Source organism: Acromyrmex echinatior, chromosome 2 (assembly GCF_024713525.1).
Source record: "Acromyrmex echinatior isolate Ae372 chromosome 2, ASM2471352v2, whole genome shotgun sequence".
Taxonomy (NCBI): Eukaryota; Metazoa; Arthropoda; class Insecta; order Hymenoptera; family Formicidae; genus Acromyrmex; species Acromyrmex echinatior.
Window position 1 is genome coordinate 25,259,183 of NC_141853.1, and position 27,487 is coordinate 25,286,669.

A 27,487-nucleotide genomic window follows, 5' to 3' on the forward strand; every position below is an offset into this window, starting at 1 on the left:
CTTGATTAAATTCTTGCAAAAGAGACTGTGATTTAAACTAAAATAATTGCTGCGGAAGGTAGTAATCATAATCGGCAATAAATGCATGTGTTCTTTCTGAATAAAACCAAGAAGCAGAGCTTCTTTGGCTGATAATAATGTGATTAAAAGTTAAAAACTTATTTAACATTTTTTTTATTTTAGTGTTTTTTTATAATTGAATTTTTTAAAATATACATTTTGCTCCTTTTTATTATTTATTTCTGAGAAAATATATCTAATATTTAATAGTACTCTCAACAATTAAGTTGATAAAAACTGCAGTACAATAGGAAAAAATATAACATATTTTTTTTTTAAATATTTCATTTTTTGACAAGTTTGCACGTAAAGGGCAGTAAAATTAAGGGAGGCAAGACAAAAGTGTAATATAAGTTTCGTACTATTTATTATGATCTTTGATATGATCGCTTCAGTGAGATTTGCTACAAGTGCCCCTGACTTTACTTTCTATAGGATTATCCTCAAATATATCTCTAATAATATCGCGTTTCGGTTTTGAGTGCGCTGGTAAGCCGCGATGTAGATTCTCCATTATCTGCATTCTATTCACATTATGATCCTTGAATTCTTGGCTGAGGAATTCGATATTTTCGTTGTCATCGATAGCTTTCATTGTGGCCAACAGCTTTTCTTTGTTGTAATTAATTGTTCTTTTCTTTTCATTTGTTTGTTTTACCTGTGCTATCTCGCTCTTTGCGCCATTATTCTGTTCAGTCCGAGATACATCAACGTTTAATGTAGCGTTCAATTTATTTTGTGTTTCTATGTTGGTACCAGGTTTATCTGATGTTTCTTCATCACTGCAGCGCATTATACTGGATTCATCTTTAAGCTTAAAACATTCTTTTTCCAAATTATGCACAGGTCGAATCCTCCCATCCAAATGATTTATCATAGATTCCTTTCCATAAGCTTCCTGTGAATCCTTCTCAACCTTCTTCCTTTCCAATATCGATAAATTTTTCATTTCTTCATATATTGCATTGTCTGTATCATGATAAACCTTATCACATTTCATGTCAGCATATGCTGACTTTTCTTCCAAGTATCTTATTTCTTCTTTTTTTATGCAATCTTCTTTTTGCATATCTGTGGAAGAGTCATCTATTTCATTACTTTCCAATAGTTGTCCTTTGTCTAGCCATGTTCTGTTTAAATTTGAAGATTGTTGAGGAACTTCTACATTTTCTAAACTTACATCATCCGAAGTATTATTAGATATTCTCGGTAACTGTGTATCCTTTAATCTCCCAATAGACTGTTTTGTGATGTCCAAAGCATTGTGTTCTAAATAAGCGACACCATTAAAAGATTTACTGAACTGCTCTTTAGCGAACTTAGATAAACTGGTTTGAAAATCATTGCTTTTATATTCAATGGGAGAATCTTCATTCATATTTATCTTTCCTTCGGAATTAACGTCATCTTCAGAATCGCTATCATAAAGATCATTTTTTCTATGATGTAATAATTTTGTTTCACTCTTGTGGTTTTGAAACGTTAAATTTTCCATTAGACACGTGCTTAACTCTTCTTCCTCCTCCTCATTGCTGTCTACCTTTTTCATTATATCATCCAAAGTATCATCTGTACTGTTAATCAGTCTATAACAGATGCAAGAGTAAAAAATCAGGAGATCGTTATATTAATTAGACACAGAAAATAAATATACTATTACATAAAAAGATTTAATTGTATAACGTTGCTTTATATGATTTCTTATAAAAAATATAATTTTGTAATATACATACCTTACATACAATTCTCTAGATTTTTGTGGAGTATTATAAGATTGATTGTAATATTCACAAGCGTTTCCACTTTCTCTATCATCAGATAAATAATCTCCATCATCAAATTCAGCTCTTAGTTCTTTCTGTAATTTTTGTGTATTCTGATTTTTTATTCTACTAAATAATTTTCTTAATTTGCCACTTTCACCTTGATCATTATTTAATTCATCTCTCTTCAATATTGATTTATAATTTATCGATATGATTTTTTCATCATTATGCGCACTCATTTCAGAATCCTTTGACCTAAATCTTAAGTCATCCATAGAATGAGCATTTTTATGCATGTGTGGCGATCTTTGTAAACGAAACTTTCGTATCTGTTGCAAACTTGCCATTGTTTCTGACTTTAACTGATCTACCGATTGATTAACATTATTTGGCTGAGTTACTTTTTCATCATCATTGGATTCCAATATGTCAAGTGACGGCTATAATTACATTAAATTTATAGAATCTTTCTTAATGCTTAATTATGTTTAATCGCATATAAATACAAACTCACCAAATTATCCTTTGGTCCATTTTCACTCCTTTTACTTCTGTTAGACGATTTAATTGGATTAGAGATGCTAAAATACAGAGCTTGCATATAAATACTTTTTATATTATAAGAAAAGATGTATACATATAATTTTTATACCTGAGATTTGTGAGAGAACGGCTACCTAGATTTTTTTCTTTGTTATAAATTGGTAATTGACCATTATAATATAATCTCTTTTCTCTATTATCTAATAAACATTCTAAACTTTTCAATTTCTCTATTGTCTCTTGTAAATTCTTTTGTGTTTCTTTATGTTTAGAAATCTCGATGTGTAATTGATGCTTCAAGCTTTTAGTTTCAAGGGTAAGTTTTCTGTGTAATAGCTGCAAAAAGATATTTCAGCTAAAGCTGCAGTTTTGGAATATAATCTATTTTATTTCTGTTATTCTCATATAAATATAACTTTTGAAAATAAATGTTGAAAGTTACCTGAATAGTTTCTTGTTGTTGTTGCATTTTATAATTCATGTCAATTAATTGTAATTGTAATTTTTCTCTCTCTTCGAGATTTCGATCTTTACTAAGTTGCAATAGATGCTTATTTTGTGACTATAAAGGAAAATGTTCGGAAATTCATATGAATGTATATTAAAAATAAAAATATAATATTATACAGGAATGTATTAATTGAAAAACTCACATTCGCAGAATAAAGTTCATTTTCTCTTTCTTTCAACAAATTACATGTATCCTTGTGTAATTCTTTTAATTTTTTATATTTTGTTTGAAGTACTCGCAATTCTTCGTGATGCGAATTTATAAGCCTTGGTAACTCGGCATTTGCTCCTTCATAACGCCTTAATGCAGAATCTTGTCTTTTTTGTAATGCTTTTAATAATCTGTTTTCATTTGCTAGTTCCTTAAAAAACATAAAGAAATTATTAGTTTCATGTTAAAAAAAAAATATCTTCAGTATTAAGTATATACGTCAGCATATTTTCTATACTTACATTGAGATGATAATGTGCATCAGCTAATTGATTTTGTAACTGTTTAAAACGAAGCATTTTCGCTGACATTACCCTTTGCCCAAGAATACTTTTATTACCGGATTTTGGTTCATCTGACAGCAATTGTTGTTTCATAGAGCCTCTATATGGCGCACCTACTTGAATATATTCAATATATATTATAAATTTTTTAAATAATATATATGTGATAAGATTATAAACAAGCAGGTATTTTAATAATCCTTATACAAACCGAGCAAGGGATTTAAGCATTTTTTACTCGATGGAAATAATGTATTTCTACAAGGAGACAACTTTTTGGATTCCAGTATTGCAGAGTCTTTTGAAGGTTTTGCTTTTCTATAATTTATATATATATTTAATGTACATCATATTTAACAGATAAGATATTAAGTTTTAAACTAAAGTAGTTAAAAATATAAAAATGCATGTATTAAACCTTATAACATTTCTTATATCTCCATCTAATATTACATCATAATTTATATGATACTTTCAAAGTTTGATTTACCTAGTGATTGTTCTGTGCACATTAAGTTGTACTACTGGTAAAATAGAAGTTTCAGTTTGCATTTTATATTTATACGCAGCGTATTATAACTCGCATTGTAATTGCGTATAATCCATCTTTATAGTCAAATTGTCAAACACTCATTGTAGGCTAGTCGGCGACCATAATTGTTTCAAATGGTTGTCAAGGCAACATCCGTGAAAGTATTAGTAAGCAATGCTTTTTCAAAATGCTTTTCTAAAATGAAATAAATTTAAGGCTCTTGAGTACTTAACTCAGCTATATTGAATCGTAACGTCATAAGCAAGAAACGATCCGATACATTAATTTTTTTTGTATGCCACATATAAAGAGAATTTAGATGAAACAAAATATTGAAATCGTTTTAAGCTTTATAAATTAGGTAAAATAGGGCAATAGGAGTCAGGCGCGGTAATTGTTGCACAAAACAAACAATGGATACGACATAAATTACATAATCTGCTAGCGGTTTCTAATAAAGAGTTTTGTGTTATATCCATATTGTTTGTTTTGTGCAACAATTACCACGCCTGACTCTTATTGCCTGATTCATATTTTATTTTATTTCTTTGTGATTAATAAGGAGTCTTTGCGAATCAGCATATATTAAGTAGTCTTTATATATATATATATATATATATATATATATATATATATATATATTAAATAGTCATATATCAAGTTATCTTTTTCCAGTTCTAAAAATTGGAAAAAGATTAAGAGTAAGTTGAACTGAGATTAAAGTTAACCCACATTGGTGGAAACGAGCATTAGTCTTTTATTTATCGTTTATTGATCAAATTAAATTCATGATAAATCAAAAATTTAATTTTTTAATTTAATTGAAAATTGTGTATTGACTTCTTTGTTCTGCTTGATACATGATTTTATGTTTAATTTTTATTGCATATTACACATAGGAATGTATTATTTCATATTATTACAAAGTGTAATTATATAATTATATAATAATAATAATAATAATAATAATGAGAGAGAGAGAGGGGGGGGATACTTATTCAGATATATGTACATAATAGAAGGCTTGTAATAAGATTACGAGCGTAACATTTGTTTATTTAATATTAATATGTACACTGACTTTGTAACAAATATTGTCACTTATCTTTAATACTTACATTTGTATATACAACATATAAATGTAATACAAGGTGCGTCCCAAAATTTTCCGAACTTTTGAAATAAAACAACAACGGTTTACTTTTTTTTTCAAATTCAAATTGTTTATTCAAAGTAGTCCCCGTCGGACTCAATACAACGTTTGGCATGATCTAAAAGCATTTCAAATGAGTGTTTTATGTCGTTCAAAGGCACGTCCTTCAGAATAGTACAAGCCCTTTGGATGTCTTCTACGTCCACATACCGCTTTCCTTTCATGGACAAATGCATTTTACCGAATAGGTAGAAGTCACAAGGTGCCATATCAGGCGAATACGGGGAATGGTTGATTGTTAAAATGTGATTTTTAGTCAAAAAATCAGTGACAAGTGTCGAACGGTGAGATGGCGCATTATCGTGTAACAAGCGCCAACTTCCTCCTTCGCGATATTCTGGCCGAATACGACGAATGCGGTGCACCAAACGCTTCAAAACGCTTACATAGAATACAGCATTAACTGTTTGGCCTGCTGGAACGAATTCTTTGTGCACAATACCCTTGGAATCATAAAAACAAATGAGCATTGTCTTCACTTTTGACTTCTCTAAACGCGATTTTTTGGGTTTTGGGTCGTTTCGCGCCTTCCATTCCGCGCTTTGACGCTTGGTTTCTGGATCGTATTGAAAACACCACGTCTCGTCACCAGTAACAATGCTATAAAGGAAGTTTTGGTCCTTTTTTGCTTCCTTAATAATGTCCTTTGAATGTTGAATTCGATGCATTTTTTGGTCGTCAGTCAACTTGTGTGGAACAAATCGTGCACAGACTTTTTGTAGGCCCAAATGTTCGGTCAAAATGCGATAAATCGTTGATTTGGGGATGTTCAATTCCATTTCCATGTATCTCACTGAAGATTTTGGCTCATGCTTGATGAAATTACGCACAACTTCGATGGAATTTTCGTTAATTGTCGATTTTGGGCGACCTGTATGTGCGTCGTCATTTATGTCCTCACGACCGTTCTTGAATCGCGTATACCACTCATAAACACTGGCACGGGCTACACAATTATCACCATAAACTTGTTTCATCAAATTATGGGTTTCGGTAAATGTTTTACCAAGTTTAAAACAAAACTTAATATTGGCTCTTTGTTCGAAGTTCATTCTCGTACCGATGTATACAACATACTGACACTTGAGACGCCATAACTTCGTTTCCGCTGAACCAAATGTCATGAAATTTTTACTGGAAGTCAGCTAGGGATGTACCTTTCAAACGCGCAATCGAACACACGGATGGCGCCACCCGACCTATCCCTATTGAAAAAGTTCGGAAAATTTTGGGACGCACCTTACATATTTTACTATTTGTGAAATTATTTTTGTATATCTCACATAATTTATTAAACCCTAACTATAAGACATTTGAAGTAATTACTTGAAAAGGCTGAAACTTTCATTCAGTGTTATATATGTTTACCTAGTTACACTATCTTTAATTAAATTGTCCAGCTTGATTTTTCTCTTTTTGTTCTTGTGATTTTTTCATGCCTAAATATTGAGTTTCCCACAATTTACTGTACAAAGAATTTGGTATAGATAACAATGACTCATGCGTTCCCCTTTCAATTAAATTACCCTGATCTAATACAAGTATATCATCAGCATCCATAACTGTCAATAAACGATGTGCGATCACGATTGATGTCCGTTTTTCGGTTGCATTACGCAGGGCATCAAGTATGTTCTGTAAAGAAATTATTTATATTAAAGGAATGTAGGAGAAATATTTAAATAATATGATTGTGTGTATAGGGTGATTTGTATAAAGCGATTGATTTAATTATTAGCGAAATTTGAAAATATATGAAAAAGTAATAGTTTGAAACAAGTGTTTTGAACATCAAATTCATTAAACACCAAATGATTGACCTCAAAATGTCCTCAATGTCTCCACACTCATAAAATAATTGTTTCACTATATGATGTCTCCTTTTGTACACATTGTATAAACTACTATTTTTTCATACATTTTCACTAATAATTAAATCGGTGATTTATACGAATCATTCTGTAAATATAGCATTTCTGAAACTTGCATGTTCTGTAATGGAATCCAAAGAAGAAGTAGCTTCATCAAAAATCAATATAGGACTATCTTTCAAAATTGCTCTGGCAATTGCAACTCTTTGTTTTTCTCCGCCACTTAATTTCAAACCACGTTCTCCCACGGGTGTGTCGTATCCTTGTGGCCATTTTAGTATCGAGTCATGTAGATTTGCCATTTTCGCAGCTTCAAAAACTTCATTGCGCGATTTTCTCAAATTACCATAGTGTAAATTATAAAATATACTTTCATGAAAGAGTACCGTATCCTACAATTTTGTTTTTGATATGTTATAAATGATATATTATAAAAAGTGCTGCAGTATATGTACATAAAATAATTGGCTTTGAAAGAAAAGGATGAAACATTGATTTCACCTGTGGCACAATTGAAATACATTGTCTGAGGTCGTCTAAATCAACATCTCGAATGTTATGACCATTGATATAAATATTACCATTATCTGGTTCAAAAAATCTGTACAATAGTCTCACAATTGTAGTTTTTCTGGAAAGATAAAAGGTTGTATGAAGCAATCATGAAGCAATTATTGATACTGATGAATTACTGATGGATTGTTGGTGAATTTATGATGAATAATTTATATGTTAAAGAATTTATATATAGATATACCTAATACCTTACCCACAACCAGATCCTCCAACAATAGCAACCTTCTTGCCACTCGGTATAGTGAATGATACATTTTTAAAAATAGGTTTTCCTTGAACATATTGAAAGTTTACGTTTCTAAATTGAATTTCCGATGAATCTGACGTCACGTAAAATCTCAGTGCGTTTTCTTTTGACTGTTAATAAAGATCCGAAAAACAATTTAATTATTTGCATTTTTAATTTTATTATTATTAATAAATAGAAATAGATTGCCACATAGATATCAATATAATCTTACTTTAATTGCAGTATCAGTTGTCATGAGAGTAAACATAGTTTGCATGTCAATAAAAGCTTGTCTTACTTCTCGATAAACAGAGCCTAAGAAACCTAAAGGAACCGAGAGTTGAAACAACAAGGCATTCACCATCACTAAATCACCAACAGTCATAGTGCCTATATACAAAAGAAATAAAGATATAGGCATTAATTTTTTTTATAAAAGTAGTGTATATTATAATTTGATAATAAATTAGCAACTACAAATGTAATTACCATTTACGATATTTTGTGCCGCCAATACCATGATGAGGCTTAGCGCACCGCTGAAAATGGCATTCTGCCCGAAGTTCAACATCGCTAAGCTCGTGCTAGTCTTGAGAGACGACGTTTCGTATTTTTTCAAAGATTGATCGTATCTTTCCGCTTCGAACTTCTCGTTGTTAAAATACTGAAGCAAGCAAGACATATGTATTTTTAAAAATCTATTTAAAAACAAGTACATTTTACTACTGACCTTTACGGTTTCGTAATTAATGAGCGAATCTATCGCTTTATTGCCTGCTTCGTTTTCCGCTTGATTCATACGTATTCTGAATTTAGTGCGCCACTGTGTAACAGTTAACGTGAACATAGTATAAACGCCCACACAACCCAATGCTACAGCCGAGTATTCTGGTCCACATTTTATTCCCAATATCGCACTAACTAATGCTAGTTCGAATGCTGTAGGCACAACGTTAAATACCATGGCATTTAAAACGAAATTAATACCACGGCTGCCACGATCGATTGTCTGAAAAAGAATATTTTAAGATGTAGCATATAGCTTTTTTAATATTTTTGACATGAAAATGATAAAAGAAGAAGTTGCTAAATTTCATATATTACCTTCGATAAAGCGCCGGTTTGCCTACTCAAATGAAAAGCCATATCGAGATTGTGCAAATGAACAAAAACGTTTTTTGCTATTTTACGAATAGAGTGTTGTGCAACTTTCGCAAAAACCGCGTTTCTAAGTTCGCTAAAACCGGCTGCTCCAGCTCGTGCTATTCCATCTACAAAGATTATTCTGGAATTATTTAAAATCATATATATATATATATATATATATATATAAGAGAATTTTTATGATATATATATATATATATCATAAAAATTTTCTTATTAAAATATTAAGATATATTCCAAAATAAGAGATACATCCTTACATCCTACAAGTAGCGACGTTGCCACAGTCGCGACTGTTGCAGGTGCACTTGTTAAATTCATCACAGCACTGCCAGACATTGCTGTGGTGTGGGTATTTAAAATATCTATCGCATACTTGAAAATAAATGGTACAAGAACATTTAAGACTTTAGCTCCTATAAGTAAACCTATTGCTATTTTTACTCTTTTCCGTATTTCTAGATCGTCCTATAAAAATAGAATACATAATGTTGTATATATTACTTTAAATTAATATAATATTACTTACTTCTGGCCAAATGTATCTAAGCATGGCCTTTAACATGTCCATATTGGTGACCGACGATTTATCATGTAAGTCAATAGCATCCCTGCTCAAGCTAGAAATACCAGGATGGAAGCAATTTCTTTTTTGCTGGCCAGGCTTTGCTCCGGTTAATCCAGTAACAACCGATACTAATTTTATTGGCGGCACCACAGATTTAGATTGAGGCACACTCTTCTTCTTCTGAGCACGATCGATTACATTGCCGCTACAACACTGTAATATAAAAAACATTTAATTTTTATATAAAATCGACGTATACCAATCATGATAATTATCAATTTATAAATATGTAACAAATGTATTCATATATGTTTTATGACTTAAAATTTCCAAAAAATAATCGAACCAAGTAAAAATGATCACTTGTTATCTTCATTTTAGATAACAAACTATATATTTAGATAACATGCTATATATAGCATAATAAATTGATGATTTACATATATAAAAAAATTTGTTTTGAAAAATATTTATTATTTCTAAAAAATTACAGGGTATTTCAGAAATAGTTGGTCAAACTTTAAGAGAACATATTCTACTCATTGTAAGGATGAAAAAAGTCATATAAATTCACATGGATTCGGAAACGCTTCCTTTCCAAGTTATAAACAGTTTTTTATACTTATATATATATTTTATTTTATACTTATATCTATATTTTATTTTATACTTTATTTTATACTATCTATTTTTTATTTTATATTTTTTACTTATAGCTATATTTTCATTACGGAAATTGCTGGAAATGATTTCCTTCCGCATCGATGCATGTTTCGCATCGACGTCGCATGGATTGTTGAAGACGTTCAAAAATTTTTTACTCTCGGAATATTTCGTATTTTTTCATACGCAGCGATAATATAATTTTAGACTCGCTAATTCGATGTCAGAATAAGCTGCCATATTGATGAATACTATCTTCACTCTTAAATGCTTAAATAAAGACTGATTCTAATTCCATACAGACTTATCTAATGACTCTTTGTTTACTTTAGAAGGTGAATAGAAGTAAAATTCATGAAACGTCGAAGCGAGGCATGTCGTCCGATGTAAATACATACAATTTAAATAAGAAATCATAACTTGGAAAGGAAACGAACCCATGTTTATATGATTTTTTTCATCCTTACAATGAGTGGAATATAGAGTTTGGCCAACTATTTCTGAACTACTCAGTATATATATATATATATATATATATATATATATATATGTATGTATGTATATATATATATTACATACAATGGATAAAAAGAAAATCAAAGAAATATTTTATTTATTATTCGATCATTATAATATTTTGTAAAACAAAATATATTTAATGAAATTTACATATGTATACGTATGTACAAAAATCATTTTCTAAATATATTTTATATTGTACTGTGTAAATTATATTAATTTGGAAAGCTGTATTATATTTAATATAATATAGCATTTTTTAGTTTTTCCATATAAGTAAATGCAGCATCTAAGATATTAATATACTCTTCTACGAGATTAATCGCGATTGAAAAGCTCAGGCTCTTAAGTTTAACATTTTTCATATTACTTAAAGCACACATGTACTTCGTTCTTTTCGAGTTTAAGATACTTATTCCTAGCTTATTGATTATACTCTGTTCCTCTATATCAAACGTTTCGCCATATATTTTCAGTTTCCAACGGTCCTTCGCTAACTTTGTACTCGATATAAATAATGCCATTGTTGCATTGTAATTCAAACCGTCGCGAGTAAATGACATATTCTTATGGAAGCCATTAAATGTAATAAAATCTAATTTATTCTTCGAAATATCAAAACATCTCTTTATATCAAAGATGTTAAACTGGATTTCATCTAGCGGATTACATGGAATAAAAAATCCATAATCGATGTATAACTTGAGACTATCATGTGCACCGTAATTAATAAACACTTGCGTTTCTTTGTCAAACGGTTTCAAAGTAACAATTTGATAAAATTGATTCTGATAGTTATCCGTGACAATAGATACTTTAACAGCGGCGTTCACATCGTGATTAAATAAATCTAAGAATGGTGCGAGAGCCAAATTATTAGGTTGTTTTATGTTAAATACATTCTCTTTGCATACTTTAGCATCTACATATACAGCTCGTGTATTGACAACATAATATGCCCATTTATATTTTGTAAATGTTACGATCTTTTGTAGACACACATTGCAATGAGGACAATGGCTTCTATCAACATCCATGTGTTTTATAACTTTCATTAGCAAAGAAAAATCTTTTTGCAATTTATGTGTTTGATATAAAGGACGCGATATAAAACTTGGTAACATTGCTTTCTCTTTATTGGAACAAAAGTCTGGATTTGTGAAAGACTGCGGCAGTGTTTTTAGATAAAAATACCACTTTGACTCTATACCTAAATGTGTCTCATATACAAGAAACATTGCAAGTATACACTGGGGGCTAAAACTGTCAGTGGTATACAGGAATAAAGTTTTAATATGACTCTGCAATAAGACATCTGTTGTTAATAATATTCGAAGAGGTAACTGAATCAGTACTTCATCACTTTCTATGCGCTTTAATGTTTTTAAACCTCTGCCTGAGAGGGAAAAATGTTTTGGTATTAAATAATGAATCGATGTGCACTTTTCACTTAGAAGCCAGGATTTTAAATGTGTCAGAGACTCATCAGTATTCTCATTCAATTTTACGAAATTAAGCCTCTTCCTCCGGCGGCGTTTTCTCGACGTTCGCCCCATTGCATATGCAGATGATTATGTCTATAGAAGCAGTAACAAAAATCTTTATTGCAAACAACTCATCCATAATAAATTTTCCAATAAATTATGATTATTACACCTTATCATGATACATCTCAAATAATAATATAAAATTTCTTTGTGTATAAAATCTCAAAACTTGATATAATATTGCACAAGATAATTATGGTATAATATCTATATTTATTACTGATTATCTTATAAATAATAAAATATAACAAGGAACACACAAAATATAATAAAATACTATAAAATATAGAACCAAATAAATAAGTAAAGTTTTATATATATATGTATATATATATAATGTTAAAAGTAAATATGTACAGTCATATGTGTACATGCTTATCTAATATGTAATCAGGGCTGAACATATTTCAAATACTTGTATTTGAAATACAATTTGTATTTCATATTTCAAATATTAAATTGAATACTATTTTGTATTTTGTATTTCAAGTACTTTAATGATGTATTTTGCCGTAACTAAAATACACACGTTAAAGAATGAATATTATAAAGAAATAAGAGTTATTGCCTCTCCTAGCAATTCTAATGCAAGTGAAATAAAATTTCTGTGCAATGTAGCGCTTAGCTTCATTGTATTTTGTTCAGTATGTAATTATATAATCGATAATTGAATGCAAAAGCCTATGCCATAATGCAATTTAGTTATAAATATTGCTGGTTATAAAAATTGTTGGATGTATTACCCTGATGACGAAAGAAAGAAATATAGAATTACGCCTGGTAATATGGAATCTATTAGATAATATCAATCGTGTCGTGACTCCGCTGCTATACATGTATCTCGTCGTGCTCCACAGCTTTTTATTATGCAGTGTTTCACATGACACACGATTGTATAGTACGCTCAACATTTTTTTCGTTTTTCTTTTCAATAATGCCTTCTTTTTCTCGTGAAAATATTAAATGGATACCAAAATAAATGCCATTACAAATCGATATAAGTATACTGCGGCAATCGTAATCACAATCATCACGACATCGCAACACCATAACCTTAATATGAATTAGCCGTAAAACATATGGTAAACATGATAACTCAATTCGCATGATGCACAAAGTTTGAAGGTGCATCCAGAAGCATGACTGCTTACTGAGCGCTCAGTGAACTCTTGCATCTGATTGGCATATTCCATTAGATCCTAAAATAGACCAAACAAGTCACACTCAAGAGCTCACTGAGTGTTCAGCAGTGAACTCTTTCATCATGAACTGCCAGTCACCACTATTTAGATGTACGTGAGACGTAGCATATATTCTAGGCTTACAAATACGATTTGAACAACGATATTTCCTTTATTTAATTTAATCCGTTCAAAGATCGGTAAGTGCCTTGATGCTATAAAGTGCTATAAAAAAATTGTTAATTTCATATCCGATTATTATGCCATTTTTACGTACATGTGAATAAATTGTCTTTGACCTATTTTTCTATCTCGTATAAATATTCCATTTCTTTCAAAAATCATTTCATTCTTAATTTTTATTTAATATGTTCAGCTTCTTTTTTTTTAATTTGATTTTAAAGATAAAAAAGTAGCCGCTAGAAATTTTTGCAGATTAATATAATTTTATGTTGACACAAATTTATTTATAATATAATTTTAATATTAATTTAATGTCAACTTTGCTGACTAGGCTTTTCAGGAGCTTTTAATGGAAGTTTTCAATATAAAACAATTTTTTGTGTAAAAATATGAATGAAATGATTGTATGAGAAATTTTGGAAAGTTAGGTCAGAAGAGAAAGTTTTAATGATTCATACTTCTTCTGTTAATCTTTAAGGCATACTAGTTCCTCTACTGTTATATTTAAATTCTTGTGTACTTAATATTGTATTTAAAAGCCTTTTTTAACATTATGCTTGTAAATCTGAACAAATAATTTTTTCATCAATTCTTTTAGAGGTAGAGGAATGAACTTTAGTCAAAATTAATGTTTGCTGATCAATTGATTTTTTTCTAGAATATCATCCACGGTAGTTTAAAAAATAAACGATGTCTGCAAATACAGCTGTGTTCAAAATTTGGAAAGAAAACAATCTTGTGACTATGATTCTGTGGAAGTCATGTAAGACTTTTCAAACTCAAAGAGCAGTTTGTACTTCTGTACTAAATAGATTCCACTTCAGTAACGTTAATCAAGCAGAAAACAAGTTAGCAGTGAGTCAAAAAACGGACTGGAATAAAACTATGTCGGAGGCAGAGAAGATTGTTGGATATCCGACGTCTTTCTTAAGCTTACGATGGTTATTGAGCGACGAGATTGCCAATATTGCGTTGCACTTGAGGAAGCTAGTTGGATCAAATCATCCTATATTAAAAACAGCCAAGTAAATTATCATAAGAATTTCCTAGAAGTAGAAATTTTATCTGTACTTTTTTCGTTTTCTTTTCTTTTTTTTTTAATAGGGCCATTATTTATAATGGACGTAATACGCAGGCATTTGGTCTCATTTTGCTGCTAATCTCCAAAGCTGCTGGTCACTTGAATGCAAAACCTATAGAAGAGGATAAAGCTGCTGGTGTATTACACAGGTACACTATACATAAAAATTTAAATCCTGCTAACATTACAAAAAATATATATCATGAAGGAAAAAATATAAATATTAAATATATATATGTGTTTCAGTCAAAGAGCACTGGCGGAAATTACAGAAATGATACGCACTAGCAATTTAATACATAGAGGATTGGTAAATATAAATATAGATACAGGATCCACAGAATTGAACAACATAACTTTCGGCAATAAAATAGCATTGCTGTGTGGTGATTATTTGCTTAGCACTAGTTGTATTGAAATAGCAGCTCTCAAAAATCAAGATGTAAATATACATATTTGCTGTTTTTCTTATGCTGTGTGTCATTGTAATTTATTACAAGAAAAAGAAGGAAATTTTTTTTTAATTTAAGAGGTTTCTAATAAAAAAGATATTTTTCAGCTTTTGTTATTAATATCAACTGCAGTAAGAGACTTATGTCAAGCAGAGTTTGTAGCCCGCAGAGACAATCAAAATTTTCCCATACCGTCAATACCACCTGAGGATTGCACAGATTACGCACTGAAAGAATGGACACTTTTGAACACTTATGGTGCTGGATCTTTGCTTGGAAAAAGTTGCCAAAGTACATTAAAATTAGCTGGTCACAGCAAAGAAATAGAAGAGAAGGGATATGAATTTGGCAAACACTTAGCTTTAGCTTGGCAGGTAATGTATTTTAAATAAATTCATCTTTTGCCACAATTTTTGTAAAATATTTGTAATATTTTTAATAAGCTTTTGTAATAATTTTTTTACAGGCTTCCTTGGACTTAGGTTTATGCATTAATAAAGACAAGGGAATTTTGCAAAATTTGTGTGCTGCTCCAATTATGTTCCATGTTGAACATGATCCATCACTTTTAATAGAACTCGATAAGGGATTGGATTCAGTTGAGAATGTTGATTATTTAAAGGTTTTTAAAATAATTAATATTTAATAAAATTGATGCACAATCAAATTAATTGCTTATCGTGTGTTCAACAGAAGATTATATGAATAATTCATGTTCATAGGTACTTGACATTGTTACAACTGGTCCAGGTATTGGATTAACTAAAGAGCTCGTGAAGAAGCACTCACAAAAGGCAATGGAAATCTTAAGTGTATTTAAAGAAAGCGATGCCAGAAAGGCATTATCTAATATTATTGTAGCTATAGGTGACTTTTAACACAAGTTTTTTATTTTTTTATTTTATTGATCAGTTACAATTTCAAGGCAAAATTTCAATATATATTTTTGTATATATTAAGCAAAATTATGTCGAAAAAGAACTTTAAGTAAATTAGATAAAGTTATTAAAAAACAATTATTAAATTTATAATATAAAATGTTTATTATATAAAATATAGATTGTTATATATTTTATAAATATTTTTATATCGGAATCAAATATTTTGATATACAAATGCTTTCTTTTTATAGAATTATAAAAAATTATAAATATATTATGTGTGTATATATATATATATATATATCTATATAGTTAAATTTTTGTATTTTACAATGTAGTATATAAAACACTGATATTTAAATTTATACTTACATTTGTACTTTTTATTAATATCAGCCAATGTCTAATTATAGGTTAAGTTAAGTTAGGGTTAGGTGAGTTTACTCTGCGTTCGGAAATATCATCCGAATGCTCCCTGTATCGTTCCTTATTGTTCATCCAATGTTAAATAAAGATAAGATGATACACAGTGGCACCCGCGTGATATTTCCGAACGCAGTTTCTGTCAGTAATTTGTTCTGTTATCGGTTCAAGAATTTATACATATTTTACTGATATTTATTAATATAAGCAACAATGACAGAAATAATCGAGTTACGTCCTAATAAGAGTTTGATAAACTCATCTTTTGAAAAATATCAATTTTTCAATGAGGTTATTTCTATAATTTCTGAAAATAGGCTAAGAAACCGTAAGTATAAATATAAAAATATAATGGAATACACATACAATTATATATTAGCAAACAATTAAAGAGTGTAGGATCTTCTGACAAAAGTATGTTTCAGATGTATACAGATTAGAGCCAAATCATAATCAAGAATCCTGGTTGGAAGCAAGACTTTTTGCTTTTCATAATCATTTATTTAACAATGTGTACGACATGTCATGCTGGTTCATTGATGAAACTTTAGCTGTTTGGCGTCTAGATGAGGATGGTTCCTTGGATCAAGTATATAAATTACATACAGATATAAGCTCATCAGAAATAACATATAATCCATCAATTGGATTTACTTCGAATAATATTGTGGCAATTTCTGATGGTAGTGGAAATTTGCATATATTGATAGGATATACAGAAGAAAATAGGAAGGTTTTTCCAGTAGCTCCTGAAAAACCAGGAATCATCATGAATGTTCAATATATAGAAAAAAGTTCCAAAATTATTTTAACTATATGTGCTATTGCTACAGATGATAATCAAAAAAAATATACACAGCTCATATTATTATCGTATGGTTTGTACGTGGAAAATGAAATAACGAAAGTGTATAACATAGATAAACAGCTATTGAAAGTACAAGGCACAGTAGACTATGTTTATGTAGAAGAAAATGGAAATTATTTGCATTCTATTTGTCAGGATAACATTGGTTTCGAGAATAAAAACTCACAACAAACTGAAACTGAAATAGAAAAACCAAGCGTCAGTTCACAAATAAAGATTCCAAAGTACTATTGGTCACAAGACGAAGAATCACTTACCGTATGGATTAAAGTACCAAAAGAGCATAGTAATAAACGACCTAAAATAAGCATCAAGCCATTAGAATTATCTGTTACAATAGATAATGAGATATTAATAGAAGGGGAGTGCCAACATAGATTGGAGGAGAATATGGCAACTTGGAGGCACAAAGAGGATACATTGCAAATTGATTTAAGCAAATATGAAAATGGATTAATGTGGAGTGAATTAATTAAAGGCGACACTGGAGGTGAATGTCTATCCAATGAGGCTCTTGCTGCAGAAATTCATGCTAGGTACTTTTTATTATATATTGTTACACATATCATACATACAGCTTTAAGCTCAGAAACTTTAATTTAACTACATTAACATTAACATTTTATATAATATCTAATTATTTTAAAATTATTTTATTTCATTATATTTTCAACATTATATAATGTATTATTATTTACACAGGCTAGCACATTTATGTACAGATCAACAAAATAACAGTGTTGGAGGGGATCAACCTTGTGTGGGGTTTAATGCTGAACAATTAGAAGAGTGCGATTTGGAGGGAAAAGATAAGTTTTTACAAAGGATTAATCTTCTTACGCGGGCAACCACACATTTAGCTAGATTGGGAAGCAACAATCATGTGTTGTTTACATATAAAAAAAAATATGGGCAAACAGTGTGCCTAAGGTATGATCATGATGCCTGCATCTGGGAAATGGACAATGGGAACGATAATACTCAATGGAATTTGCAACATGTCCATAGCTTTCCTGGATTTGGCTATGTCGAAGCTAGCAAAAGCAATAAAAAATTTTGTGTATCTCCAATTGGTAAGACAGCAGAAAAATTTTGTAAATATCTTTGTTTAATAATAAATAATATTATATTAATATTATTACATTAATAGAGTATATATTGTTGTTAAAACTTTTCTTTATTTGTACATATATTATAGAATATATTATATTTTAATATTAATTTTTTTTATTTAACAATATCAATACAACTTATTTTATAGATGGCTCGTACATAGCTATAGTAGAACACACACGACATGTGTTCCTATATGAGAGACCTGATGTCGGAGCAAAATCTGCCAAACAAAGAATTATTGATCTTGATTGCCAAGCTTCTCCCATTATGGGCGTCGTAGCTACAAACAAATATCTGATTGTACTTTCAAAGGATAAATTATATCGTTTACAAATCCGTATGTGATAATGCTATTCGTACTTTTTATCAGGATAAATAAAATAATTATAAACACTTTTTAATCATGTATAATGATTGTATATGTATAGAGTTGCTCTAAAGACTGGAAAGGCTTAGACAGGAGCCGAACAGAAGGGCCGCACAAATCCCCCTTGCAGTTGGCTGGCCAGTCCTTCGACTACTTAGTCCTAAAGAGCTAAGAAACGCTCAGGGAATTGATTCTATATCTTGAAACGAGATGAAAATTACAAAAGTGAATGAATTTACTAGAATACTAATAATTTTATTAGTCAACATTTTATAATTTTCATCTTGTTTGAAGATACAGAATTGATCCCCTGAAATCTGTTAAGAAGCGTTTGGCTCCGGGATTGGATCAAGTTGATTTCTCTATGATTACTAATCTTCCTGCAGAATTCTTGGCACGCTTACTAGATGTCTACAATGAAATCCTTGATAAGAGGCTTTTTCCAAATTCCTGGAAAAACTCGCTGGTAGTATTGATTCCCAAAGCAGGCAATAACGCGGTTAGACTCATATCCCTCATGTCTTTATGCAAACTCATAGAGTGAATGTTATACTACAGACTAAGTTGGTTTATTGAATCTCGGCCTATTCTTCCTCCAACAGTCAGGCTTTAAGCCTTTTAAGGCCTATGATGACAATCTAGCTGTTCTTACCACTTACCACTGCGATTTTTCCGCCAGAACGGGCTTTCTCAACCGGACTCCCACAGTAGTGGTTTTCCTGGACATTGCGGGGGCGTTTGATAATGTCGATCCTCACATTTTTGTGGCTGACCTTTTCGAGATAGGCATTCCTGCTCCTCTCAGGAAATTTGTTGAGAATTTCATCAGCAATAGGCAATTGAGTTTCGTTATCGAGAGGGAGTTATACGGCCCGTATACCTCTCTTAAAGAAATACTTCAAGAGTTCATCTTGAGCGCTCTTTTTTTTTATGTATACTTAAGAGCTTTAGACCAGCAGCTCCATCTCAACATCCGTTTATTGTAATATGAGGATGATGTCCTCTACTCTACACAACGGAATTTAGATGACGCTATCGCTTCCATCTAGCTCTATCAAGGGGCTTCCCTTGACAGAGCAATTGGATATTTAAAATATAGGAACCTAGAGATCACAGAAGTCTAGCTGGATTATTTTTTCGCAAGGCCATCCTATGAAGACCGCCGCTTGCCTGTCCATCAGCGGAGCATACCTAGGACTCATAACTATATCATTTCCTGAACGTCATCCTGGATCACAAACTTAGTGGAAGACATCACCTCCGCTATTTAATAGACAAGAACAGAAGAATTTACGATGTCATCTTGGCGCTCTCAGGTATTAAATGGGGATCTCACCCCGGACTTCTTCTAACTATTTACAGATCCGCTTTCCGAAGCGCCGTAGAATACGGTTGTCAATTTTTTTCGTGGGATCCTTCTACGATGGACTTTCTCACATTGCAGTCCAGTACAAAATAATTAGAAAAGCAATGGGATATCGTATCTCGACACCTATCAACGTCATGTTTAGTGAAGTTAAAGAATTCAAAATAAATATTAGATTATTTAATCTAATTGCTTCTAAATTTGTTTATAAGGCTTCTAAATTTGTTTATAATGTTTATTTGGTAAACAAATTCAACTTGGCGTACGCAGTGCTGGAGGAGCTTGAAATTACTGTCATTAGAAGGAATTCCAAGACGGAGACCATTCAAAGCTTTAGGTTCTTCAAGCATTACATCACTAGTCGCTACGAGAAGCGAATTATCCATCGCTCTACCTATCCCCCTGCCTTTTGGTATACTTATGAGATATATGCCCAGGAAATAACATACGTCAAGAATATGTTTGGATGCAATCAAAAGGACAACAGCAATTTAATTGTGGTGGACTTCCTACAAATTCTCTCAGTACACGCCATGTCTTTCTACATGGATGGCTTAAAGAATCTGGAGAGTGCTGTCGGAACCGGAATTTTTTCTCTCGAGATACTTAGTAACATCAATCATAGACTCCCCGCGGAAATGTCCATTTTCTCAGCGGAGCTCTGGACCATATTCCAGGCCATTCTCGCTGCCACAGACCTTGGACAGCAGCATTATGTTATCTTCTCGGATTCCAGGAGTGCTCTTGATGCAGTTCAGGACACGAGGAAAGCTCATCGCAACTACATCTATTTTATCAAGCAGACTTATTATGAGGCTATTATCAAAGGCAGAGAGATGGCATTATCCTGTTCTGAGTTCCTGCTCATTCCGGCATCCCGAGGAACAAAGCTACGGATTCAGTAGCCAAGCAGGCAGTGCTGGATAGGTACTCACCGGCGTTTCGTGTGCCTTACGAAGATTTCTTGACCAAGTCGAAGAGTCGCACCTATATTCAGTTCGAGGGATACATGAAAACTCTTTTCGCCTCCAAGGGTGTAATATATTATGAGCGGTACCATACGACATCCAGAGAACCTGGTTTCATGAAGTCTCTTTCAGCAGAGAGGCAATTGTGCTTATGAATCGCCTCAGGTCCAATCATATCAATCTTAAGAGTCTCTATAGAGTTAATATAGTTGATTTATCCGCCTATCTCTACAGAGATCCCTGTCAGAGTATTAATTATGTTATATTGGGTCATCTAAAAAGTATCCGCGGTATTTTGTCACTAGATATATGACCATCAACACACATCTAGTGACAAAAAACCGCGGATACTTTTTAGATGACCCAATATATTATTATGTATACACACTGCTATTATAGAGGAGTGAGATACTCCTATACTCTTATACTCTTTTCTTAATCGAAGAAATTTGACGAAATCTTGATCAAGTCAATCTCTGATTAAAAGATCTCTACTACAACTGTTTACTGAGCGCTCAGTGAGCGATTGTAGTACTGAATGCATCCATTGAAATATTCCAATAAATCCAAAATATAGACCAAACAGATGTGTAGGCTATTCTACATTGGTCGTATCGTAGACATCATAAGCTTGTTGCTTTAGTCAATCCGATGCTTTAATTTTAAAGTCGCATGATGTTTATGACGCTTCCCACGATACGACTAATGTAAAATGATCTTAAGAGTTTACTAAGGCCTGATTACACCCATGTTACTTTAATTTTAAGCGAGGCTTGAAACTCTCTCTATCTTTTAAAGTAAAAGAGAGATAGAGACAGAAAAAGTTTTAAGCCTCACTTAAAATCAAAGTAACGTTGGTGCAATCGGGTCTTAGTGAGCGAATATAATATTAAGGGCCAGTTTTACTAACGCCGATCAAATTTAATCGTGATTAACTGTCAATCGCAATTGATCGATTCTACTAAACAGCCGGCTCTGAATGTACCAAATGGACACACTCAACAGTTGAGTGAGCGCTCACTATTATTGGGTGCATTCAGAAGTGATGATCGTTCACTGAGCACTCACTAAGCAAAAAAAGGATTTATCTATTATTAATATGTTTATTTATTAGAATGCGTAACGTAGAATGACTTTGTCTACTGTAGATAATTTTTAATATCATCTTTCTTACTTATTTATTATTCCTCTAATGCCATGTTTAGACCATAAAGTTATGTAGCGCTCAATGAGCGATGGAGCGATTATATTGTACTTCACTGCTCACTGAGCGCTACATAATCTTACGGTCTAAACACGGCATTAGAGAAATAATAAACAGTAATAAATAAGTAAGAAAAATGATATTAAAGATTATCTATAGTAGATAAAGTTATTCTACGTTACAAAAAAATGAACATATTAATAATAGATTAATTTCTTTTCTGCTTAGTAAGCGCTCAGTGAGCGAACGTCGCTTCTGAATGCACTCATTGGTGTATTTTTTTAACTCATCCAATCAAAAATTTAGATCTAGGAGAATACACAAAAAGAGCGAGCGCTCACTCAACTATTTGGTACATTCAGAAGGACGACCACTCACTAAGCGCTGTGAGCTCTTGCATCTGATTATTCCATTAGATCTAAAAATATAGACCAAACAGATACAAGAGCTTACTGAACTCAGTGAACAGTTGTGCTTCTGGATGCACCTATTGTCTGCGTTCAGCGGACTCAACAGTTGCGTTCGCTGTTATTGGTGTATTCTTTTAGATCATCCAATCAGCATTTTAGATCTGGAAGAATCAAGACTGCGTTCGGAAACACTCATTGGTGTGCCACTAATCACACTAGCCGTTCGGAAATACTCGTGTGCATTAGTGTGAGATCGTTCGAAAATGTCGAGAGTCACATCGAGTGCCACTAAATCATCCGTGCGAAAAGCAAGGGGAGTTAGTCTGTTATGGCCGCAGCACAGACTTGCATAATGCATAATGCATAAGGGAATCGACCAATCGAAATTTTTCTTTTCCATGGAATGGGAGAAAAGGACAATTACATCGCGTTCTTGGGTCAAAAAATTTTGAAGTTATATTAATCTAGAAAATTTGTTCTAAGTTTTATTATAATATTTTTTAATTTATTTTTTATTCTAACTTTTTTTTTATATTGCTCCTTTAATAATATTTTACGCATATTATACAACAGATTATTTGTATAAATGTTGTAAAATTGTATGTGTTCAGTACTATTTAGAACAAAACTAACTGTTCTAAGATCGACAATAAGCCTCGCAGGAACTAATAGATCTTTGGACGATGAAGTAACATCCAGCATTTAAAGTTTTATATCACTGATGTCAATTTTCTTTGAGGATTTACAATAATAAGACATGTTACAATCAGAATATGGTTAGTTGTCAAATCTGTTATGCTGATCTATAATGAGTCGATAGTTGGAAGTCTTAGTCGATAAAGTTGACCAATAGCCAACTTGTAAGACTAACGCTGATTATCAAATTCATCAATTAAAATTAATAGGCTTTCTACAATGAGCCATAAGTCATAAATCAGAAGTCAGAAACTTGACTACTGTGATTGGTTAATTTCTAACTTATGACTTATAATTTATGATCTATAGCTTATTGAAGGCCTATAAGACTACAGACTCATTGTAGAATCAGCATTATATTAATTTGAATTTTCACGATGAAAAATTTTCAAATTTCCATTGTCTAAAGTCGATACAGCAACATATAATTACCCGATATGATAGTGAAATGTTTATTAGGCGCCGGTAATCGTGGAAGGAATGCTTATATTCTTTTCTTTTTACAATCATATACCGCCATCATTCCTCTTTCATTCTACCTCTTTCTTCATCGGTTATTTAGCTTAAAGTTAGGGTTAAACGTGAGCGGTGAGATAGAATTGAGATGACACACATGCCATATGGAAGCCATTCGAGAATATTCACCCAAAAACACACGTACCACTACTTCTCCATTGAAGTCATCGAAACACACCAACGAGTGATATTTCCGAACCAGCTCAATAACAGCGAGCGCTCTCTTAATTGTTGAGTCCGCTGAACGCAGCTATTGAGTCCGCTGAAGGCGCCCAATGTAAATTAGCCCAGTAGGAACCGGCTCATTAAAGTTGGTAACACTGAACTGGCATTGCATCATCACACACACCCTACGTCAACTGTAAATAAAGATATTATATTAAGCTTTGTAGCCTATATAATTTTCCATTATATGTAATCGCGATCCAGCGTGATACGGCGTGGCACTGTGCGTTTTTCGGATTTCAGGTTCCTAATCCTTTGGGAGAACGGTTAGAATCTTGGCACAAAGATTATTTAATCTTATGAACATGGTAAGTGGACAAAAACATGAATTTGGTTCTGTTTGAATTTCAGTCGAGGAAATAATAAGCCAAGGTGATAAACAATTAAGCGTGGTACTGATATAAAAAAAAGTAACATTACTTGTATTTCTGTTGAATATTTTACTTAATTTAGACACACATGTATATTAGAGTATAAATTATGTACATTAATACTTGGAGTGAACAATAACATTGTCTCTAGTTATAAGATATATTAAGGATTTATTGTAAACTATTTAAACTTCATGTTTTATAGAGTTTTTTCTATAATATTGTTCTAGGATGATGATGATCATTATCAAAGTGGTTATGACGACCATTATCAAAGCAGTTCTTTTCCAAAAGATTTTGGATATGCACCGTTTGATGGTGAAACCGAGGGATCTATGGATCCACTAGCTGGAGAACAAAAGCCTAGAATACTTTTGATGGGTCTCAGACGGTATGGGTTAAGTTCTTTATGTTAAGATGATACCCCACAAATTTGTCAAAATATTTATATTAATATCGTTTCCTTTCGTTCTTTAGTAGCGGTAAGTCATCGATACAAAAAGTGGTTTTCCACAAGATGTCACCCAACGAGACGCTGTTCTTAGAAAGTACAAATAAGATAATTAAAGATGATATAAGCAATTCGAGCTTTGTACAATTTCAAATATGGGACTTTCCTGGGCAAATCGACTTCTTTGATCCTACCTTTGACAGTGACATGATATTTGGTGGTTGTGGAGCATTGGTATTTGTGATAGATGCACAGGATGATTATATGGAGGCACTTAATAAGCTTCATGCGACAGTCACAAAGGCAAACAAGGTTAATCAGGCCATCAAGTTTGAAGTCTTTATCCATAAAGTAGATGGATTGTCGGATGACTGTAAGATGGAAACACAAAGGGACATACACACAAGGGCCAATGATGATTTAGCAGATGCCGGTAATAAAAAGATTTTGAGATAAGAATTTAAAGAATCAAGCACTGTTCCTACTTATTTTACATATCTTCTCTAGGATGTGATCAAATACATTTGAGTTTTCATTTGACCTCAATATATGATCACAGTATATTTGAAGCATTTAGCAAAGTTGTTCAGAAGTTAATACCGCAGCTGCCTACTTTAGAAAATTTACTTAATATACTTATATCAGTAAGAATAATATTTATCCTTTTCTCTTTTTTTATAGCAAATTCTCTAGAATATTTATTTAATATAATTATATTTACAGAATTCAGCAATTGAGAAGGCATTTCTATTTGATGTTGTTTCAAAAATATATATAGCAACGGATAGCTCACCTGTTGATATGCAAAGTTATGAACTATGTTGTGATATGATTGATGTTGTTATTGATGTTTCTTGTATATATGGGTAAACAATTATATTTGGTTTGTATACATATATACATGTTTAATTTATTTTTTGCATTTTACTCATATCTGTTTCAGATTAAGAGAGGATTTAGAAGCTGCTGCATTTGATAATCAAAGTTCCAGTTTAATTAAATTAAATAATGGTACAATCTTGTATTTGCGAGAAGTGAATAAATTTTTAGCATTGGTCTGCATTTTACGAGAGGATAATTTTGATAGACAAGGTGAAAATAATAATTTTAATATCGTATGTGTTTAAAGGAAATTACATTTTCTTACATGGCAGTGTATAACATGCATTAATTGTTATTATTTTCGTTTATCTTCTTAATTTATAGGTGTGATCGACTATAACTTTTTGTGTTTCCGCAAGGCAATACAACAAGTATTCGAATTACGAAACAAGGCATTAGCTGCTACAAACACGACCAATCATTCATCCTCTCCTGTTAGCACGAGTGAAACGTCAAATGCTCCCACGGTGTCACAAACTGGAACTATTGGACAAAATGGTACCGTTGTAATCGCACAGAGTTAATTTTTATGTACAATTTGTATAGAATTTACCAAGCGAATGTAACATAACAAACTTAATATTAACTTCATTATTAGTTATTTTAAATTCTCTTTTTTGCAAATATGTATACAAATACACTTTTCCTTTCTTAATATATATTATACTTTTTATAATATATTATTATATTATACATGAAATATATTTTTCTCATACCGAAAATATATATAAATTGTCAATAATATTACCAAGCATATATTTTGTATGTGCGTGCGTGCGTGCGTGTGCGTGTGTGTGTGTATTCTGATTTTATATTTTTAAACTGTATCTTCAAATTACTATAACGAAACTTTTATGATTAATATTTGCGTAGAATATTGGAGCGCGTAGAATATGTCTTATTACTTTCTTTATGTATCTTAATGAACATAGCAGTATGTATGTAAAATGTATGCGCGCGTATGTGCGTTATATTTAAGTCTATATCTATATATATTTACGTTTTTCTAGTTTTAAAATCTAAAGTTATATACAGTTCGCAATTTTTAAATCTAAATTGTGTGATTTTATCAGATCATCATAGACAACATTTCATTGTATTTGAAATATTATTGAATATATTTTTATTTTTATATATCCGCTTAAAATACTCCTTACAATGTTATGAATTAGCGATGATATTTTTTATCTCGTCGTGTAAAGTACATGATGACGAATTTAGAACAAAGAATTGTTCTTCATATTGATACCAGCGCATGTAAGAAAAGGTTTGTTCATACTCATTTAAGGATACTTCAACAGGTAACAATGATTCCGAACTAAAACTTTTAAAGTTAGTAATTGTATAAACTTTAACTAAAATATCTATACAATATAGTCACATTTTCTTACCTCATTTGCCAAGTCCTTTCGTAAATTAACTTCGGGATTGGTAGGGGAATGCCTGATGGCGGTAAACTTTGATACGCGATTTCTGTTAATAAGGTTCGACTAAGATCAGTAATAAGTTTAATAAATTTTTCACTATCTTCGAATAATTTGCTGTCGATACAGGCTGCAGATGATGGTATCAATTTATCTGGAAAGGATC

At 31.6% G+C, this 27,487-nt stretch overlaps 5 protein-coding genes and 1 long non-coding RNA gene across 26 annotated transcripts; 3 read left to right on the forward strand and 3 right to left on the reverse strand.

The window, feature by feature from the left end:
- Positions 1 to 414: 414 nt before the first annotated feature.
- Positions 415 to 4,257, reverse strand: LOC105149675 (uncharacterized). 3 transcript variants are annotated; one of them, XM_087403578.1, is made up of 9 exons: positions 3,865 to 4,257; positions 3,586 to 3,692; positions 3,333 to 3,490; positions 3,023 to 3,241; positions 2,812 to 2,931; positions 2,479 to 2,705; positions 2,341 to 2,377; positions 1,794 to 2,266; positions 415 to 1,646 (listed from the first exon to the last, which is right to left on the reverse strand). In XM_087403578.1, exons 1-9 carry the CDS (start codon positions 3,924 to 3,926, stop codon positions 452 to 454), a joined length of 2,598 nt encoding a protein of 865 aa, XP_087259704.1. In that variant the 5' UTR covers positions 3,927 to 4,257; the 3' UTR covers positions 415 to 451. The 3 variants fall into 3 exon arrangements, with proteins under 3 accessions (XP_087259704.1, XP_011060595.1, XP_087259703.1); XM_011062293.2 differs by having other exon boundaries at positions 2,341 to 2,407; positions 3,865 to 4,247; XM_087403577.1 differs by having other exon boundaries at positions 2,341 to 2,407; positions 3,333 to 3,487; positions 3,865 to 4,232.
- A 684-nt stretch (positions 4,258 to 4,941) lies between these two features.
- Positions 4,942 to 16,470, reverse strand: ABCB7 (ATP binding cassette subfamily B member 7). Of its 5 annotated transcripts, none has more exons than XM_011062060.2 (11): positions 16,407 to 16,470; positions 9,489 to 9,740; positions 9,220 to 9,427; positions 8,900 to 9,066; positions 8,526 to 8,804; positions 8,285 to 8,459; positions 8,028 to 8,185; positions 7,760 to 7,923; positions 7,492 to 7,621; positions 7,107 to 7,382; positions 4,942 to 6,754 (listed from the first exon to the last, which is right to left on the reverse strand). In XM_011062060.2, exons 2-11 carry the CDS (start codon positions 9,528 to 9,530, stop codon positions 6,503 to 6,505), a joined length of 1,851 nt encoding a protein of 616 aa, XP_011060362.1. In that variant the 5' UTR covers positions 9,531 to 9,740; positions 16,407 to 16,470; the 3' UTR covers positions 4,942 to 6,502. The 5 variants fall into 5 exon arrangements, with proteins under 5 accessions (XP_011060362.1, XP_011060197.1, XP_011059970.1 ...); XM_011061895.2 differs by lacking the exon at positions 16,407 to 16,470 and adding an exon at positions 13,246 to 13,347; XM_011061668.2 differs by lacking the exon at positions 16,407 to 16,470 and adding an exon at positions 13,000 to 13,167.
- On the forward strand, positions 13,198 to 16,399 carry Pdss2 (Decaprenyl diphosphate synthase subunit 2). 2 transcript variants are annotated; one of them, XM_087416849.1, is made up of 7 exons: positions 13,198 to 13,338; positions 14,279 to 14,645; positions 14,725 to 14,850; positions 14,948 to 15,143; positions 15,261 to 15,527; positions 15,620 to 15,775; positions 15,876 to 16,399. In XM_087416849.1, exons 2-7 carry the CDS (start codon positions 14,311 to 14,313, stop codon positions 16,029 to 16,031), a joined length of 1,236 nt encoding a protein of 411 aa, XP_087272975.1. In that variant the 5' UTR covers positions 13,198 to 13,338; positions 14,279 to 14,310; the 3' UTR covers positions 16,032 to 16,399. The 2 variants fall into 2 exon arrangements, with proteins under 2 accessions (XP_087272975.1, XP_011060483.1); XM_011062181.2 differs by lacking the exon at positions 13,198 to 13,338 and adding an exon at positions 13,497 to 13,637.
- Positions 16,471 to 16,529: 59 nt separating the features above from the next.
- On the forward strand, positions 16,530 to 18,842 carry LOC105149034 (nudC domain-containing protein 1). Its single transcript, XM_011061204.2, has 4 exons — positions 16,530 to 16,785; positions 16,883 to 17,861; positions 18,028 to 18,398; positions 18,587 to 18,842. The coding sequence occupies exons 1-4, from the start codon at positions 16,671 to 16,673 to the stop codon at positions 18,784 to 18,786; spliced, it is 1,665 nt and encodes a 554-aa protein (XP_011059506.1). The 5' UTR covers positions 16,530 to 16,670; the 3' UTR covers positions 18,787 to 18,842.
- LOC147910676 (uncharacterized) lies at positions 18,484 to 22,471 on the reverse strand. Of its 14 annotated transcripts, none has more exons than XR_015548480.1 (4): positions 22,317 to 22,433; positions 21,251 to 21,382; positions 21,110 to 21,161; positions 18,484 to 20,300 (listed from the first exon to the last, which is right to left on the reverse strand). It is a non-coding gene; the product is annotated as an uncharacterized LOC147910676 (long non-coding RNA). The 14 variants fall into 14 exon arrangements; XR_015548479.1 differs by lacking the exon at positions 22,317 to 22,433 and adding an exon at positions 22,053 to 22,306; XR_015548481.1 differs by lacking the exon at positions 22,317 to 22,433 and adding an exon at positions 21,571 to 22,046.
- A 1,772-nt stretch (positions 22,472 to 24,243) lies between these two features.
- On the forward strand, positions 24,244 to 27,277 carry RagC-D (Ras-related GTP binding C/D). The gene is made up of 8 exons (XM_011061087.2): positions 24,244 to 24,329; positions 24,437 to 24,501; positions 24,795 to 24,955; positions 25,042 to 25,448; positions 25,523 to 25,659; positions 25,739 to 25,881; positions 25,959 to 26,107; positions 26,222 to 27,277. The coding sequence occupies exons 2-8, from the start codon at positions 24,493 to 24,495 to the stop codon at positions 26,419 to 26,421; spliced, it is 1,206 nt and encodes a 401-aa protein (XP_011059389.1). The 5' UTR covers positions 24,244 to 24,329; positions 24,437 to 24,492; the 3' UTR covers positions 26,422 to 27,277.
- The last annotated feature ends 210 nt before the right edge of the window (positions 27,278 to 27,487 follow it).

What these genes read in the sequence shown, in the direction of transcription:
- LOC105149675 (XM_011062293.2), bottom strand. Translation starts at nt 3,926, where the DNA reads ATGCAAACTGAAACTTCTATTTTACCAGTAGTACAACTTAATGTGCAC. An exon ending in ATGCTTAAATCCCTTGCTCG is followed by an intron (nt 3,491 to 3,585) that starts GTTTGTATAAGG and finishes AATATATTCAAG; the next exon opens with TAGGTGCGCCATATAGAGGC. An exon ending in ATGAACTTTATTCTGCGAAT is followed by an intron (nt 2,932 to 3,022) that starts GTGAGTTTTTCA and finishes TTTCCTTTATAG; the next exon opens with TCACAAAATAAGCATCTATT.
- ABCB7 (XM_011061668.2), bottom strand. Translation starts at nt 13,167, where the DNA reads ATGTTGAGCGTACTATACAATCGTGTGTCATGTGAAACACTGCATAAT. An exon ending in AACGTCGCTACTTGTAGGAT is followed by an intron (nt 9,067 to 9,219) that starts GTAAGGATGTAT and finishes TAATCTTTGTAG; the next exon opens with ATGGAATAGCACGAGCTGGA. An exon ending in AAACCGGCGCTTTATCGAAG is followed by an intron (nt 8,805 to 8,899) that starts GTAATATATGAA and finishes ATTCTTTTTCAG; the next exon opens with ACAATCGATCGTGGCAGCCG.
- RagC-D (XM_011061087.2), top strand. An exon ending in CTTTTGATGGGTCTCAGACG is followed by an intron (nt 24,956 to 25,041) that starts GTATGGGTTAAG and finishes TTCGTTCTTTAG; the next exon opens with TAGCGGTAAGTCATCGATAC. An exon ending in TGATGATTTAGCAGATGCCG is followed by an intron (nt 25,449 to 25,522) that starts GTAATAAAAAGA and finishes TATCTTCTCTAG; the next exon opens with GATGTGATCAAATACATTTG.
- LOC105149034 (XM_011061204.2), top strand. Translation starts at nt 16,671, where the DNA reads ATGACAGAAATAATCGAGTTACGTCCTAATAAGAGTTTGATAAACTCA. An exon ending in GCTGCAGAAATTCATGCTAG is followed by an intron (nt 17,862 to 18,027) that starts GTACTTTTTATT and finishes TTATTTACACAG; the next exon opens with GCTAGCACATTTATGTACAG. An exon ending in ATTTTGTGTATCTCCAATTG is followed by an intron (nt 18,399 to 18,586) that starts GTAAGACAGCAG and finishes CTTATTTTATAG; the next exon opens with ATGGCTCGTACATAGCTATA.
- Pdss2 (XM_087416849.1), top strand. Translation starts at nt 14,311, where the DNA reads ATGTCTGCAAATACAGCTGTGTTCAAAATTTGGAAAGAAAACAATCTT. An exon ending in GCTGCTGGTGTATTACACAG is followed by an intron (nt 14,851 to 14,947) that starts GTACACTATACA and finishes TATGTGTTTCAG; the next exon opens with TCAAAGAGCACTGGCGGAAA. An exon ending in ACTTAGCTTTAGCTTGGCAG is followed by an intron (nt 15,528 to 15,619) that starts GTAATGTATTTT and finishes ATTTTTTTACAG; the next exon opens with GCTTCCTTGGACTTAGGTTT.